This window comes from Lepeophtheirus salmonis, chromosome 5, assembly GCF_016086655.4.
Source record: "Lepeophtheirus salmonis chromosome 5, UVic_Lsal_1.4, whole genome shotgun sequence".
Lineage (NCBI taxonomy): Eukaryota > Metazoa > Arthropoda > Copepoda > Siphonostomatoida > Caligidae > Lepeophtheirus > Lepeophtheirus salmonis.
Window position 1 is genome coordinate 45465029 of NC_052135.2, and position 16322 is coordinate 45481350.

Consider the following 16322-nt stretch of genomic DNA (forward strand, 5'->3'; position numbering starts at 1 on the left):
ATGATGACAACGTTTAAAATAACTATAGCACTTCTTCGAGAGCATAAGGGATATTTCGAAGAGTCTCTTCAAGAGATTAATGATGAGCTTATAGATGTATCCCCTGATTAAAAGAGAGTCCAATATTTAGATGAAAGTGTTTTGTGCAGAAATAGAACAAGTACTGAAATACTACGCCGAGTTTGTCACAGATGACAATGAAAAGCTAAATAGTAAACAACTCTAAGAAATTTTGGAGATACCAAAAAACAACATTGAAAGACTGTCTAGCCTTCTCTAGCTTTTGCAAGATAATTAAATTTAAATAACTTCAAAGGGGTAATAAACATTAAAAAAAGCTTTGGGATGTTGAAAAGGGTTGTTCTCCACCAAAATATGAGCCTAAAGTAGAATCTAGTGACACCCTCTACATGTTCCGTGTACCCCAATTAGAATTATCAAAGTTTGAAGGGGAATTGACTAATTTTTCATCATGCATGGAAATGTTTCGTACAAATTTTGATGGTTATAATGTCATTACAATTACAAAGCTTACTTTTTTAAGATCTGCACTCCAAAGGGCGGCTCTTAATAAGATTTCATTTCTTCCTGTGACCAAAGAAAGTTATTATGAAGTAAAAGGAATCAAAAGGGAGAATTTTGGTTGTATTCAAATTTTGATATCCAAGCTTATCCATAGATTCGTATGTGCCAAAAAAGTGAAGAATAATACCAATGATCTTCATAATTTTCACGACGAAATCTTCACAATTCAACGGGCTCTATAAGCAAATAATATAAATTTAGAAGAATATAATATGAGAAGATTTATCATTTTTCTTCCAAAAAGTTGAGTATACGGCCTTCTTAGGGATGGATGGGGTAGAATCGTAACTGAAATACATGATCAGGATAGAGTCATAATAGAAAAATTCCTATCACATGTTCGAATTGCAGCTAAGGTTGCTGAAACTTGTAATTCGATACAGACTGATGGAACATCGAAGAAAAAGTTGTTGATAAAAGTGTTGTAAAATATATTAGAGCCCAAATAATTGTAGCAAACAAGATTCACTTGATAAATGTATGTTATTCTAGAAGAAGACTTGTATAGCTTGTCAAATACAAATCAAAGCGAATGCATATTAATTAATTCGTGTCAAAAATATCCTGGTAGGCACCACACCCTTTTTCATATAAAAGAAAATGAAAAAGGACTTGTTCTCTCAAGCTAAAGATCTAATGTTGGACATATTTTGGGATGTGAAATAAACTTTTTGATGACTGATAGAACAAAAATCATCAGCAGTGATCATAGTGAAGAAGTTTACATACTATTCGATCCTGGACTTCAGATAGGTTTAGTAACGTCTAGGGGGGTTAAGCATAATAATTTAAATGGAATCTCAACAGAAATAAAAATTAGTGGTGTTGCTGATACGTAGAGCCCGAGTAAAAATTATTTTTGACTAAATATAAGTTTACAGACTCGTCTACAAAATCAGTTCTAATCGAGGTGTTTTAGGTTAATAGTATTTCTGATTACTCGTTATCAACTCCCAATATTGCAATATATTACAAAATATTAGAAATTTGGATGAGTCATTAGGGGGAATGTCAGTCTACGATTTAATCTTCATTATGCTCGTGTATCTCATACATCTATCAAACAAGAAATTTCTAACATCTCCCAATTTTGGAAACTTTAAGAATTTGGTACCTCTAACAAGAAAATTGTATCAAAAATTAATTGAAAGCTGAAAAAAATTTTCATTCTAAGATTAGAGTGATAGACAATGGTCATATTGAGGCTCCTTTACATATGATAGATGACTTTTTTCAGGTTGGAGGAAGGTTAATAGAAAAACAAGGTTAAACAATCATGTAATCGGGCTTGCTAGAATTTTCAATTTGATGTATTGTACCGACTGCTGGGTAAGGGAGGGATATTTCAATGTCATAGTGAATAGAAAGGGTACCAAATATAAATTCACAAAAGGTCAAACTTAAAAACTGGGACTACGCTGTGGGAAAGAGAGATAAGTTTGATATCCTTGAAGTATGAAATTTTATATTATTTACATTTTTCAATATATATATATATTATTACTAATTGATTATTATTATTCCGATAATAATACTTATTCGCCATTTCGAAAAAGTATAATGTATTTGCGCAATGAAACTGTTAGTTGTGCAGTTGCCATTTGTGACTCAAAATATGACATTATGCTTATTCGTAAATACAGATACAACTTAACTTACATTTGCAAAAAACAGTGCCAGTATTTTTGATGAGCCAAAATTACGAAAACTCCTCATATATGTTTTCCAAACGTTTGGACCAAAATAAAATAAAGGGTATGGAATGAAGATACTTTTAACTTCATCATCCATCTTTAGAGAAGCTCTTATTTGTAACTCCGTATTCGCCAGTTTGTCAGACACTTCTTCTTTCCACTTGGCTGTGGCGAAATATACAGTTGAGAGACTATATACTCATTATTTGAAAAATCAATTCACAGTTAAATACAAAGGTTGATCGGAAATCCATCAAATAACCCATAAAATTGAAATACAACAGAAAAGTACTTTTTCTGAAGAGAAATACATTCCTTACTAGTCCATACAAGTGAGAAAGATAAGTTTCATTTATTTTTACAAAGTTAATATTTTTTCATTGAGAATGAACATCCAATATATGTATATATATATACTTGATGAGGGTAAATTAGTATATTTTTAATCTTGTTCTAAAATAATAATAAAAAACTAGAAATATTATCAACTTTCTATTTGTAAACTATTATTCGATAATTATTTATCTTTCGTATACTATTACAAAATGGTCCCTATCATCGTCACACAAATTAATTTTCTCTTCTTCAATTTATTATAAACCATTTAGAACTTATTTGTATTTGACCTGATTTTATAGAGGATATTCATTGATGAAAATATATTTTATGAAGATTTAATGAATAGAATTTGCACTACTTTTTTTTCACCTAAATTTAGACAGAAAAAAATTTAAAAAATTAGAATCATCTAAAATATTCTGGTGAAGATGCAATAACAAAAATATCATTAAACATTATATTTTAAAATTTCTTCACCAGATTAAGATTGTCAAACATAAAATATTCATAAATCTAAATTAAAAACATTAGCATCTAAAATCAATCAAATACAAATATAAAATATTGATGGCAAATTTACTTTTAAACCAACAACTAACTCGTCTTATTTTTGCTCTTTCTAAAAAGTTTGAGTATCTTCTGCAAATTCCGAAAGTGTCTTGATGCGTTTGATGAATGTAATCTAATAATATCAGAGGCCCAGTCCCAAGTACCCTCGATCGCCCTAGGTATCTCCAACTCGAACGTTCCATATCTTGGCACCACCGAAATTAAAATAGTAAAAATATCCTCCGCAACCACGGGTTCTCCTACAGTTATATTCTTAGCTAGCTAACTTTTTACACTTGATAAATCATTCCCTATCGAACTAGCAACTTTCTTTCTTTTTTTGCTTCGCCGTTATTATATTAACTTTATTTTCCTCCAGACCCTTCAGGTTTAAACCAATAAATGATCTCAGAATATGTAATTGTGGACATTCCGAAAAAGCATGTCTAATAGTATTGAATAATTTACCCCAGTCTTAACATGGAGTGTTGAAAAACAAAATTCCTGTGGCTATCTAAAATTGAGCTGAGAATTTTCTTCCATCAGCAATTCGGGAAGTCGAAGACATAACCCTATGCATCCAATTACGAGATAGATTTAGTTCCCTAATCTATCTATCACATCTTGACGACGCAGAGACCTCTTCTGCTTTAGAAAAATTCATTTTCAAATGCCATGGGACAGACACATTGTGTAGATTGGCAAGTCTAATGAGAGGAAATTTGAACTTCCTGAAAAAAAGCTAAAACAGAGTGAACACTCATATCATGCTTTGTTAGCTGATTTTTTGTAAGTGCCTCCATTCCAAAGACACAGGGTTACGTAAATTCTTTAAAAAAGGTTTCTTGCCAAGGATCTTATGAATTATATCCCAATCGTTCCATAATCGTAAGTGGGAGTCGCTTTCCAAACAACCCTTTGTATTGCAACAAACATAAGGGAAAAGTCGTCGATATATCCATTTATAAGATCAGTTCCACGTATAGCATATTTATATAGGAACAAAAACTTTCTAATAAATTTTTGTGATTATGTCCACAAAAGATTTGAGCCCACCACCCAATCGATTTTTGGGTTTATTTAAAGCAAAAATGTAATGCCGATGAAAAAGATTATCTAACCAAAAAATTTCCTCCAATATGGCATCCTCCACTAATATTGGTAAAGAGATGGCCTTGTACAAAACATTTGGAATATCAAAAGTGTTATAAAGGTCTATTCTGTTTTGAAAGTTAAAATTGCGCAGGCTTTGATAAAATTATTGATTTAGTTCCAGCCAATTTAATTCTGAAGTACCAAAGCCCACTCATTTAATGTCTAAAACAGTTATCTTTCTTTGGTAGAACAATTTGAAAGTTTCAAACCTTTTCTCAGATGCAATAAGCCAATCAGGAGAATTGCAGTCTTTGATTTATTGATTTTCAATCCCAACTTTTTTTTTAATGTTGTAAAATAAGATAAGATAATTTATATTCTTCTTTACAATTGAGCTTCCGAGTTCGTATCTATCATCACGGTCACATCATCGGCATAACGATCTATGTGATGTTTCATATTTCCACAATTGACACCGAATGCTCAACATTTTTTTGCTCAAGTAAATTGGTCTGCTCTGTTTACTTCCAACAGTAACTGTCGATGATCCGGTAGCTAGCAATGCCTGACAGGGTTTAAAAAAATGGCTTGGTAGTAGTTTTTTCACCGATCTCAAAATGTGAGAATGAGAAAGGGAATAGAATGCTTTTGAAAAATCTATCGCAATAATATCTCGAAAACGCTTGTTCCTATTCACTGCTTCAATTGCTATCTGAGTATTCCGGGAAATGCCAGATATTTTTCTTCTTTTTAAAAACCCTTTTTGCTCTATCTTTTTATTTATAATAGGTCCCATCTGACTTGCTATCACTCATGACAGTATTCTGTATGTTTCGTTTCGTACAGTGGTTGGTCTCCAATTGTCAAGGTTGAAGCCATCTCCCTTTTTGGGGATTATAACAATTCGTCCTTTAGTTATAGCTTCTGGCAGATATCCCTTTTTTGCATAAAGTTTTCCATTTATATAAATACATACAGGACGATCTCTTTTCTGCATGTCGTAAATATCTTTCCTCCAATCCCATCTGGACCAGAGGCCTTATTATCTTTAAAGTTTTTCCTTACATATTCAGATAATATCTCGTTAGAAAATATAGAGGTCCTTTTCCTTATAGGAAAATTACTTCTGAACACACCAAATAACTTCTGGAAGGTTTTACGAAATGCCTCCTCAATTTCTTCTTGTTTTTCTAAAGTTATACCCCCATACTCTATTCTCTTTATTACTGAGACTGAGTAATTATTTTTGTTATTAAGGTTTTTGATCCTTCGAAGGGGATTATTTTCATTTCTATTTTAGCCCTCGCTTCTAACTCGGTGATTTCCGCAATCCTGAACGAATTATCAAACTCAGAAGTTATATTTCGTTGAAAAAGTGAATCCATTTTCAAGATAAATTCCAAATTATTGTTAAAATCATCTATCACATTTCTCTTTTCACTAATGCAGCTTCTAGCAGTATTATATATTTAGCGTTTAAGGGAAAAACATAATTTTTTTACAAAAAATGAAGAATTAAACTATTTGCAATGTTAGTTTTCATTTTATTTATGCATTTTTCATCATGGATCAACCACAAAGGGTGTTCCCGAGGCTTTGAAGAAGTTTCGAGTACAAAACCTACCACTATCCCATCCCTCTCATTGGCTTCCCTTATTTGAAAGGTATCCTCTACGTGAGAAAATGCAATACTAATATCTATTTATTTTTTTTCAGTACTATAATCACCATGAGGCGAGAACTAGGACAAATCCTTGAAGAAGGAATGTGTCTATATTGAAAGTTCCAAAAATTAAGTTCTCAACTTCTGGAACAGTTGGCTGTTTAGGAATGTGACCTCCATCATTACTTGTAATATAAGTTATTATCGTTCTTCTAATTGCTTTTGACGCCAAATCTTTCTTCAATGCATTTAAATAGCACTGTTGCCTACTAAATGATTCGTTCATGATTAAAACGTAAATTTCTCGGAACTTTTTCTTATATGAAGTGATAAACAAATATATGCAATCTCTGACCACCTGATTGATGTCAATAATCAATTAAATATGATATGCGAAAATTACAAATTCACTTTTTTTTCTCACAACTATTCCACACTGTACGATATGTATCTCACTAAATATACACGCAATATTTTTAGAGTCTCACTTATACACAAATTCAATGCTAAATCACATTACAATTATATTTTGAAAAATAAAAACTCAGAGCGTCAAATAATATGAATAGTCACTCTTTTTCTCTTTTCTTCTTTATTTGATTATTACTTTATTTGTTAAATTCAAAAAAATTAAACCTAATATTGTAATTGTTACGTAAGGGGTAGAAAATATTATTTTCTTATAACTTTATTAGTCAAAAATAGTTAAGAAGATAGTTCTATTTACATTATTAATTGATGAAAAATTAACTTTGAATTTGACTAACAATTCTTAACATCCTATTTCGCTTAGTAATCACATAATGGATTAATTTTTGTTTGATTATTTTTATTAGTTAGCATGCCAAAGACAATATTAAAAATGAATATAAAAGAAAGAAATACTAAATTTATATATTTTAGTATATTGACTAGTAATTTTTTTAAACGGATTGAGATGTTAGTTTATTCAGAACATTATAAGATATTGTTCGAAGAATAACTCTACGATTCTTTCAATCCTTATTTTTGTTGTGATGCTAATAATGTTTAAGTTTCAATATATATTAAGGCTACCTATTTTTTTTTTAAATATCTTAATTTTAATCTTTTTCAAACCAATATCAAAATTCATATTGTAAAAAATATAATATAATACAGAACAAGAAAAATAGTATTATATATAACTAAAGTCATATTTGGATCTATTAGATTAATAACTTTTATTTCAATGTATAACACCATCATCTACTCCGGATATTCCAAATCCTTCAACAATCTGATCCTCCCTTTTAAGTAATATATAATATTATTATGTGATACAAGTTTTAGTACTATTCTAGATGTTGAAAGTCAGTAAATTTGTATGTTGAAAAAGTAAGACAATAACCCAAATTAAAGATTGACTAATCATTTGTAAGATATGTTGAAAAAATAAACTTCTTCTTAATCTCTGAAAAAAATAAGCAAAATTCATAACGAATGGGGATACAATTCGTTATGTTAAAATGTAATTCGTCCAACGTTACAAAAATTTTATTTGCAATTATTAATTTAAGTGTTTATAAAAATTAATAATAGAAGACTAATAATATTGATAAATAAACTCCAGAATGTCATAATTATATTTTTGAAGTCGAAAATGGCTATACATAAAAACAACAACATGTTTAGAAAAAAATACATATCTTAAATGATAGTTTTTGTAAATCAATAGGAGTTGCTTTAAATCTTGTGTCAAAACACTATGATTAATGGGAATTTTGTTATTATTACAAACTTTATTAAAGATAAAATCAGAAATGATAGTATTTCATAATCCTGAAAATGAGAATGAATGCTAATAACTCATTCAATTATGATTTCAATTGCATTGCAAAAAATATGAAATACAAAAATGTATATATTTTTGCTCATAAAGAAGCTTAAAATCTTAATTGCATCAAATCCATTAAATTTTTATTTTTTTCACCCCAGCATGATTGCAAATTTTTGCAATCCATAAATAAAACAAACAGTTCTTGTTTTTCTTCTTGTTTAAAATGAAAAAAAAAAATCCTTCCTTCTTCTTCTTGATATATTGTCCTAATATCAATTCGATTAGACGTAGAATTTAAAAGCTCGAACTCGACCTAACTCCAAACTTTTTGACTCGAATCTAACATTATTTATTGTTATATCCAGAATGTCTAAGCAATGGACTGCAATATATAGATGCATAGAGTTTTTGAAGACTATAATTTTTTTTTTTATATATAAAGAAAATAAATTTGCATAATAATTTACATTTTTTCGATTTACATTGAGAGTTTACAAAACAAAATAACGTCATTGTCTATTTTCTAGTGATGTCAAACTTAAATATTTCATTATCTTTATGTGATATAATTATTTTCTTTTATTTAAGTTGATGCATCCAATGTAAAATACATAAATTCATTTTAAATTTATTGTGAACAGTGTTAAAAGGTGAGCAACCCAACAACTATGAAGAAGTGGTCACTTTAGAAAATTAAAAAAAAAAAATTGTTCAAATCTTTTAAATGTTTAAGAAACATTTGATATTTGTCATATTGCACAAATAATGTAACACTTAAAATAGCTTATTTCCACAAATATTGACGTAACAAACATAGCTAATTAGATAGCCTTTCTCAATTTCAGTTAATTCCTCAATTATTTGTCCTTTGAGATCACTCAAATTTGGTGCACATTTAGCACAAACCATGACCTCAATAGGAATCCAAATGCTGTAATCAAGGATTATTAACCTCTATTAAGTGGTCAAACATGGGTACACTTAGTACATTTGATCTCTTAAAACAGGTTTTCATTTTATATAATAATTTCAAATTGGAAAACTGATTACTGATAAGAACTGATAGTGTGTGGATACATCAATAGACTAGGTTTAACAGATATTTTTCAGGAAAACAACTATAACAATGTTTCTATTAAGTAAATATTTAATACTAGATATTTATATTGACAACCTCAGAATGTACTTGATTTGTTGCTATGTTGTCGTGGGAATATTCATTTTGACTGTTCCCTCAAAATGTTCTTCTTTCACCTTTTTTTTCTCTCTACTGTTGAAAAATGTACGAAAGACAGTGAACGATTGAACGACAATCGAAAACTTTTCAGAAAATTAACAACCAGAAACATGATGCACGGGTCTAAGCATGCTGAAATTTGACACGATAAATTATGAATCGTTGGATATAGATATAGTAAAGGTCTGAACCTTTTTCGTCCGTTGGATAAAATAATTATGGTTGTAAGATATTTTGAACCGAATTTAATGCGGTGTTTTAATTTTTTTTTCATGTAAGACCTTATAGGTCCTTATGATAAAATCGATTTAAATCTATAAGGAATATTTGTCTATTATCTTAAAACAAATATTCTTTTATTCATTTTCTTTATTTGTACATATTATTTTTTATATGTTTTTGTAAGTTACGAACAAAACAACCTCAGTTTGAGCTTTCTAATCTTTCCTTTGCAAATACAAATAATTTACTTGCTAAAATATATATTAAAAAAGTAAAAAAAAAAGGATCTTTAATTAAATATAAAGTTCTACATAAATTAAAAAATAGTTTCAAAACTACCAAGCAAACAGATTTGTTCTTACATAAAAAACTGTCCTAAAGAAAATATACTGACAAAACTTTTCTTGTAGATATGAAATATCATATTTTTTAGCCTTTTTAATATTCTTTAAGCTTATACCAATTTGATGTTATTCAAAGTTATATACAAGACTTGTTTACTTACTTCCTGTACTTTTTTAAATAAATAAATTGTAAGAAAAAGCACTTAGTGTTCTTAATGTATTTAAGATTTTTGTAATTGAAAATTATAAATTTGTTATGTTATATTTAACAAAAAATAAGTAATATTAAAATGAAAAAATCCTTTATGTTACACTTAGCTTTTATTATCAAATTGTTAATTCCAGGCAACAAACATAAATCGAATGCACTTTCATCAATTGCATTTTTGGGCCAATGAGGCCAAGTACGTTAGTACTTGTACTAAAGTCTTTAAGTCCATAATTTAGTACTTTTACTTAAGTGTTCATGAACCACACGTGCATTATACTTGGTTTCAAACGCAGTACTTAGGGTACTAAATACTTATCCCTCCATTAGTAAAGGATAAAAATTCTTATTGTTACAGATTTTTTTTAATGTAAAATCTAAGCGAGTTTTTGTTTGATGAAGTTGTGTATATTATTTAAAATAATTGCAAAAAAATTATTGTTTTGTAGCCATTGTACGTCTAAGTCCCCGCTTTGAAAAAAAAAAGACTCAAGGAAATAAAGAAACATCTTCTATCAAAAACAGTCAATTAAATCAACTAAACTTTGTTTCAAAATTACAAAATATACGAATTATTTTAGACGAGGCATTACCTAGATATATAAATAGTTTCATATAACATGATTTATTTTTTATAATGAAGAGAATTGGCGATGAACTGCAGATTCAAAGGTATGAAATACATTTTTACTTATTAAATCTCGCTTATATAATATCGTAGTTCACTAAGAAAATGTCAAATACCTTAGAAAGAAAATTGTTTGAACAAAATCACTTATTTTGTTAAAAAATGTTTTAAAAACAATAAATATTTTCATCAATTGTATTATGTCCCAGTATTTAATCAATGTTGATATTGGAAGACTTTGTCTCTTCACGTTTTTTTTTTTTTTCGTTATTAGACAATTTTATTCGATTTATTCGGACAAATACCACTTTGGAGGATCTTAAAAATAGATTTAAAATCTGATTATGTCAAAAAGTTGTTCATCTGTTTGTATTGAGTATCAAAAGGGTGGTGCCCGTAATTGGAGTAGATTGCTTCTCATTGGCTTTTACTTATTAAGTAATATATCACAGCTCTTATATATTTATTATGAAAAATGACATTATAATTACTTTCAGGAATACCTTATACTCTCTCATTTAATTTCTAAATTTTGACTTTCTTTTTCGGACATAGATTAATTGTATTAGTACTGAATTATCGTTATAATATACATAATTTACTCTTGTGTTTTTGTTGTTAAAATGTTACATTTAAACAACAAACAACGACAACCAGGCTTGTTTTTAAGAATGAAGTTTTTTATTTATGTATATAGTTTACAATGTATATATTAAAAAATCACTTTTTATATAAAAAAAATAATAATAATTTATTTCTAATAGAAACATCGCTAAAATATTTTTGTTCTATTTTGACAAAAATTGGACAAATCCGTCCATGTTCGATTAATCCTATGAGCTATTTGTTCATGTAGTCATTATTTTAAATATTATCGACTAATAAATACATATTATGATATTTTGCATTTGTATCCCCAATGTGACATATTTAACCGTATAATTATACATGTCTGTGTGCTCGATGTGCCAAATTTGGAACATATCAATTAAATACACGTGAATATAAAAATATTTCATTTTTATGCTAAATATGTGTTAGTTATACAGAATATACATCATATATGCAAGAAAAATTTAAAAATCTAGTTCTAACATAATTTGGGTCATATGGGGTTAAGACATTCTTAACTTTCAATAAATACTTTTAGTTCTCTTTAATCCAGCATTCTCAGTAGTCTCTTTAATTAAGATCAACTGGAAGAACTTATTATAAAAATCAATGTTATCCTAATAGAATGGATTTTTTTCTTAGCATGATTTATTTGTAGCTTTGAAATGTAAATTTTTCATTTATGTAAAAGAAAAATTCATTTTAATTAAAATGTTCTATATTTCCTATCATACAAAAATAATTTAATATAATATAAATATTCCGTTATGCATACTTTACTCTTAGCTGTTTTCCTCCTATATTTATGCACTTTTATTTAAGTTTCTCCAAATCCCGATAATAATTGGATTTAGAAAGTGATAGATTATAAGTTTTCAAAGACATTGTGAGATCGTTCTTATAAATAACCTTGATTATTTAAATATTATCTCCATTCTATTTATAACCCTTAGCTATACAAATGTTTATGTTGATTAAATACCGAAATATAAATTAACCCTCTGTTACTTCCCTGAGATGTTTATCCCCCAGTAACTGAAATATCCCGTAACATCTTTTACATAATATTTTTGCTCTATTTTCTATTTAAATTATTGATAATTTTTTTATTAATTTCTGAGTCAGAAATAAACTCTGGAATTTATGATCGAGGTTTCAAAGAATATTTTTGATGGGTACTTGTTATTTGTCTACGCCAAGAATGAATATTAAAAGTTTAGATGGAAGAAGAGAGGATGTTATATTATTCTTGGTAACACAAGGGAACAAGAAATTTATTCCAATGATTTCAACCCAAAGATGAAATTCATCATTGAGTGCATAATCCAAAACTGATCTCAGTTTTTCTCTGACGCATTAGGTTTAAGAAAAATATGCAATTATATGTTCAAGGCTTTTGTCAGAATAAAAATAATACCCAAATTCAAAGTTCGATGAATCAAACTTTTGTAAAAATCTTTATTTTTCATTTAAGGGTATAAAAGTATTTTTATTGATTCTGTATCTAATTCTTGAAGACGAAAATCTTAAGTCGACACTTATAACTTATTCATAATCATAAGGTATATCATAGGTTATATTATTAAAAAATATCCTATGTTTGATGTAAAAAAGACTTATCAAAAAATGTGCATCTTACATTTAATTTAATGTCTAATCATAACGTCACATACCATAATAAATAATAATTAATATCATTATATACGCTTAGTAAAATTCAAATAAAATAACAAATAATTATTGTTGAAATATTTAAATTCCCTACTCTCTATGAATAGATTTCTTCATTGTTTCAATCCTGGAATCTCCTTCCCAAAGAAGGAGTCAACTTTACGCTCTTAAGAGGCCTGTAGATCCCCAAGAATTCATCAGAGTTACTCTTTGTCATTCCTGATCCCATGTTATTGTGGTTACTGTATGCTATACTGAAAAATAATGATGACAGCTATGGAAAATATAATATAAACCCTGTTCAGATTACTAAATTAAAACAATCTAATACGCGTTTTAGATCATATTCTTACAACTCTATCTAATTTATTTCACTCAATACAAAAATTATATGATCTACAATTTATCTTCCAACTCTATGATGTTTCAAATATTTCAAGACACTTTCTTAATGGCTTTCATTTTCGTATTCTTTTGATAAGTTGAATATTTATTTATTCTCTCTCTTTTTTTTCGATTTATATACATATGTATAAGGGTGATAAGATTTATCTATCATTTTCAATCTTTACTTTAGGCACGTAAACAACATTTTCTAAACAACGACACCCTCCCATTCCTATTCTGCTCTACCATTATTTATTTTCACCTTTTCTTGCGAATAAAAAGCAAGAACAAGGTTCGACTCCATGTTTTTCCTTACTTTTATATTTTCTCTCCTCCTTCTCCTCAACGCATGTTTTTTTTTTTTTTTTTTTACCTACGACCACTATTACTAGTACTATGTATGGTTGTACCAATAGTACTACATACAAAATATTGTACTATGACGTCTACAATAAACGACGCTCTCCTTTCTCCATTATTATTATGTAATAAGTCTATACACATTTTTTTCCCAAAAATAATTTGGAATATTAAATATACATAATAGAAAAGAAAAAAAAGAACCTTTTACAGAAGAAGAAGGAACAACATTAGTCAGTCATCAATGTCAAGTTGAGGAGTGAATATGTTGGATCACAATCACGATCGCCATCACCATAATCATGTATTTTGATTTGTATCATGACCTCTTACGTATTGTAGTTGTAGGTTGCAGATGTGAATAAAAAAATATTTCAAAAAGATCAAACAAATAATTAAACATCAAAATTCATTTTTCATTCTCCATAAGCATCATTGTCATGGCCTCCTCATCACCACAAAGTCCAAATAAAAAGCCCAAAATATCTGTGAATAAATATATTATGAAAGAGGATCTGGAGTCTGCGGATCAGATATCCCATATCTCCTGTCCGGACGCACCACCATCAACAATAACAACAGTAGAGACAACTGTAACAACTACACAGGAGGCTAGTGAGAACAAAAATGAAGTCCGTGTTATCCCCTCATCCTCACCCAAAATGTACGAATCTCTTCCTTCGAGTTCCAGTGTTATCAAGGATATTGAATCTCTTGTGTGTAGTCAAATGGGATATTCTCAAGGGGATCACGGATTTGTTGACTATGGTAGGAAAAATATGGTTTTTTTAAGGTTTATCTTTTAAAGAAGTTTGTAGTTCTGTTTTGAGTGTGATGATTATTTATTTATTTGTAAACAAACAAATGAAAGTTTTTATGAGACTATGATTTTCATTAATATATTATATTCAAATTGAATAATGGAGGGAAAAAATCAGAACAAATTGTTGAAATTAAACACAATATATTATCACGCCCCTAAAATTAAATCAAAATAGTAGGGCATTGTACAAATGTCCTAGTATTGTTAATGAACCATCAATTTAAAAAATGAAGAACTTGGATCATATTTTACTTTATAATATTCATTATATATTTTAATCTTTCTATGAATAAAAGAGGAAACAAAGCAAAATTCATTCGGTGGAGAGGTTCGTGACTAGGATTTTTATTTTGAGTTATGGTGTTTCTGTAATTATTTTTAAAAAATTCGACAATTTTTGGACAAAATATTTTTTAAATAACCTTTTTTTTATACAAGAAATAATTTTTTTTTACAAACATCATTATATTTTTTAAATGAATCATTTCTTAGCTATATGTAATAATAGGTTTACTTTTTACTGTTTGTATGAACGTATAATGTGTCTGCATTTATATATCTGTATTCTAAAAGATTAATGAATAAACTTTTAATGTTTAAAAAAATGATAATTATAATCTATTTCAAATTTTAATAGACAAAAAACAAAATTATAACATACATAATTAATTTTTTTGCTAACAAACGCTGATATTGCAACAAAATATTTCAAATTTGATAATAAAATTAAATCAAGGGGACTGTAATACCCCCGAACTCCTTGGTATTCACATGTGTGTTGGTTGTAGTGCTACACTTAGTCTAATTGTATGAAATTTTTCAACCAATCAACATTCTTAGAAATCGAACCGAGAGAAAGAGTAGTAAAATCATCGAAAACTGACACGAAATAAAGGGTAAATATTTCATATCTGACGAATAACGTTGTGCTCCGCTAAAAGTTTTTTTACTTTATCCTTTATTCGTCATTTTTTTAACAGAACTGATGATAAATGTAGATATATAGAGTAACAAAAAAACATTCTATCTAAGTAATCTATATTTTTCTTATTTTTCAAAAAATACATTTGTGATAAAAATATATTGAACAACTTACTGAACAAGCTTTCAAGTGGAAAGGATAAAAAGGAATCAAAGCAGGTTATTGAATGTCAAATCAAATTATTTACTTCGATTGATTTATATAAATTTCTTGAAAGAGAAGTTTCAAAAATGATTTTTTGATTTTTTATTATTAGCTTACATTAATAGTCCGTCAATATAAAAACAATCTAGAATTTAAATATAAAAAATTAGAAAGTCCCAATATATATTTTTTACTTTAAAAATATTTATAATATACTTAATTACAAAATATTTGATAGAAAAATTAAATATCAATTATGGAATATATCTTCAAATTCCTGAAATGGATTAATAATCTCAAGAGTAAAAATTTTGAGCCTTTCTCACTATAGGTAAAACTATAAGTTAGAGTTACATATATCAAAATTATACTTATACATATGTATTTGAACCAAAGAAATTATCTAAACATATATTGTAAGTATTTGTTAAAACATTTATTACTAAAATAATATTCTAATTAGTTTTGATTCAATGAGTTTGGACTTTGCTATGGTTTTCCATTCTGGTAATAGGTTTCAATATGTACACGAGGAAAGAATAAAAACGTTAGTTTGAAGTAGCATTGTCATTCTCAAATAATCTGGTATATCTATAGAATGAATTGCCTAATTTGTTTTAGGTATTGCTTTACAAACATAAGGCAATATTTATTATAGTAAATTGAAATATGATTTTTTCCACGAGACATCATATATCTGTTATAGAATTATAATTCGAGTAGAACATATCATACCAGTTTTGAGTTTTTATGTACTTAAATACTTTATCTGGCCTAAATATACCTTTTCAAATATGAACTGTCAAATTTGTTCATCTAGTTTTACCTGGAGACCTTTCGGTCTGTGCAATTTACAATCTATGAAGGATTAACAAGAAAAGAATGGAGTAGCTCAGTGACAATGCGCAGCAAAGAAATTATTCTCTTGAAATCAATGTGCGTGGTCCAGTCGCTCCCAAAGGAAGAAACATTTGCATAATA

General features: G+C 28.1%; 1 protein-coding gene across 1 annotated transcript in view; it reads left to right on the top strand.

Moving 5' to 3' along the window:
• Positions 1-13592: 13592 nt before the first annotated feature.
• The window catches only part of LOC121118759 (potassium voltage-gated channel subfamily B member 1), a 146566-nt gene continuing 143836 nt past the window's right edge, over positions 13593-16322 (top strand). Inside the window, exon 1 of the mRNA XM_040713349.2 lies at positions 13593-14160. Within this exon, the coding sequence (XP_040569283.1) occupies positions 13833-14160 (328 nt within the window). The 5' untranslated portion in view covers positions 13593-13832. The remainder of the gene's footprint in view (positions 14161-16322) is intronic.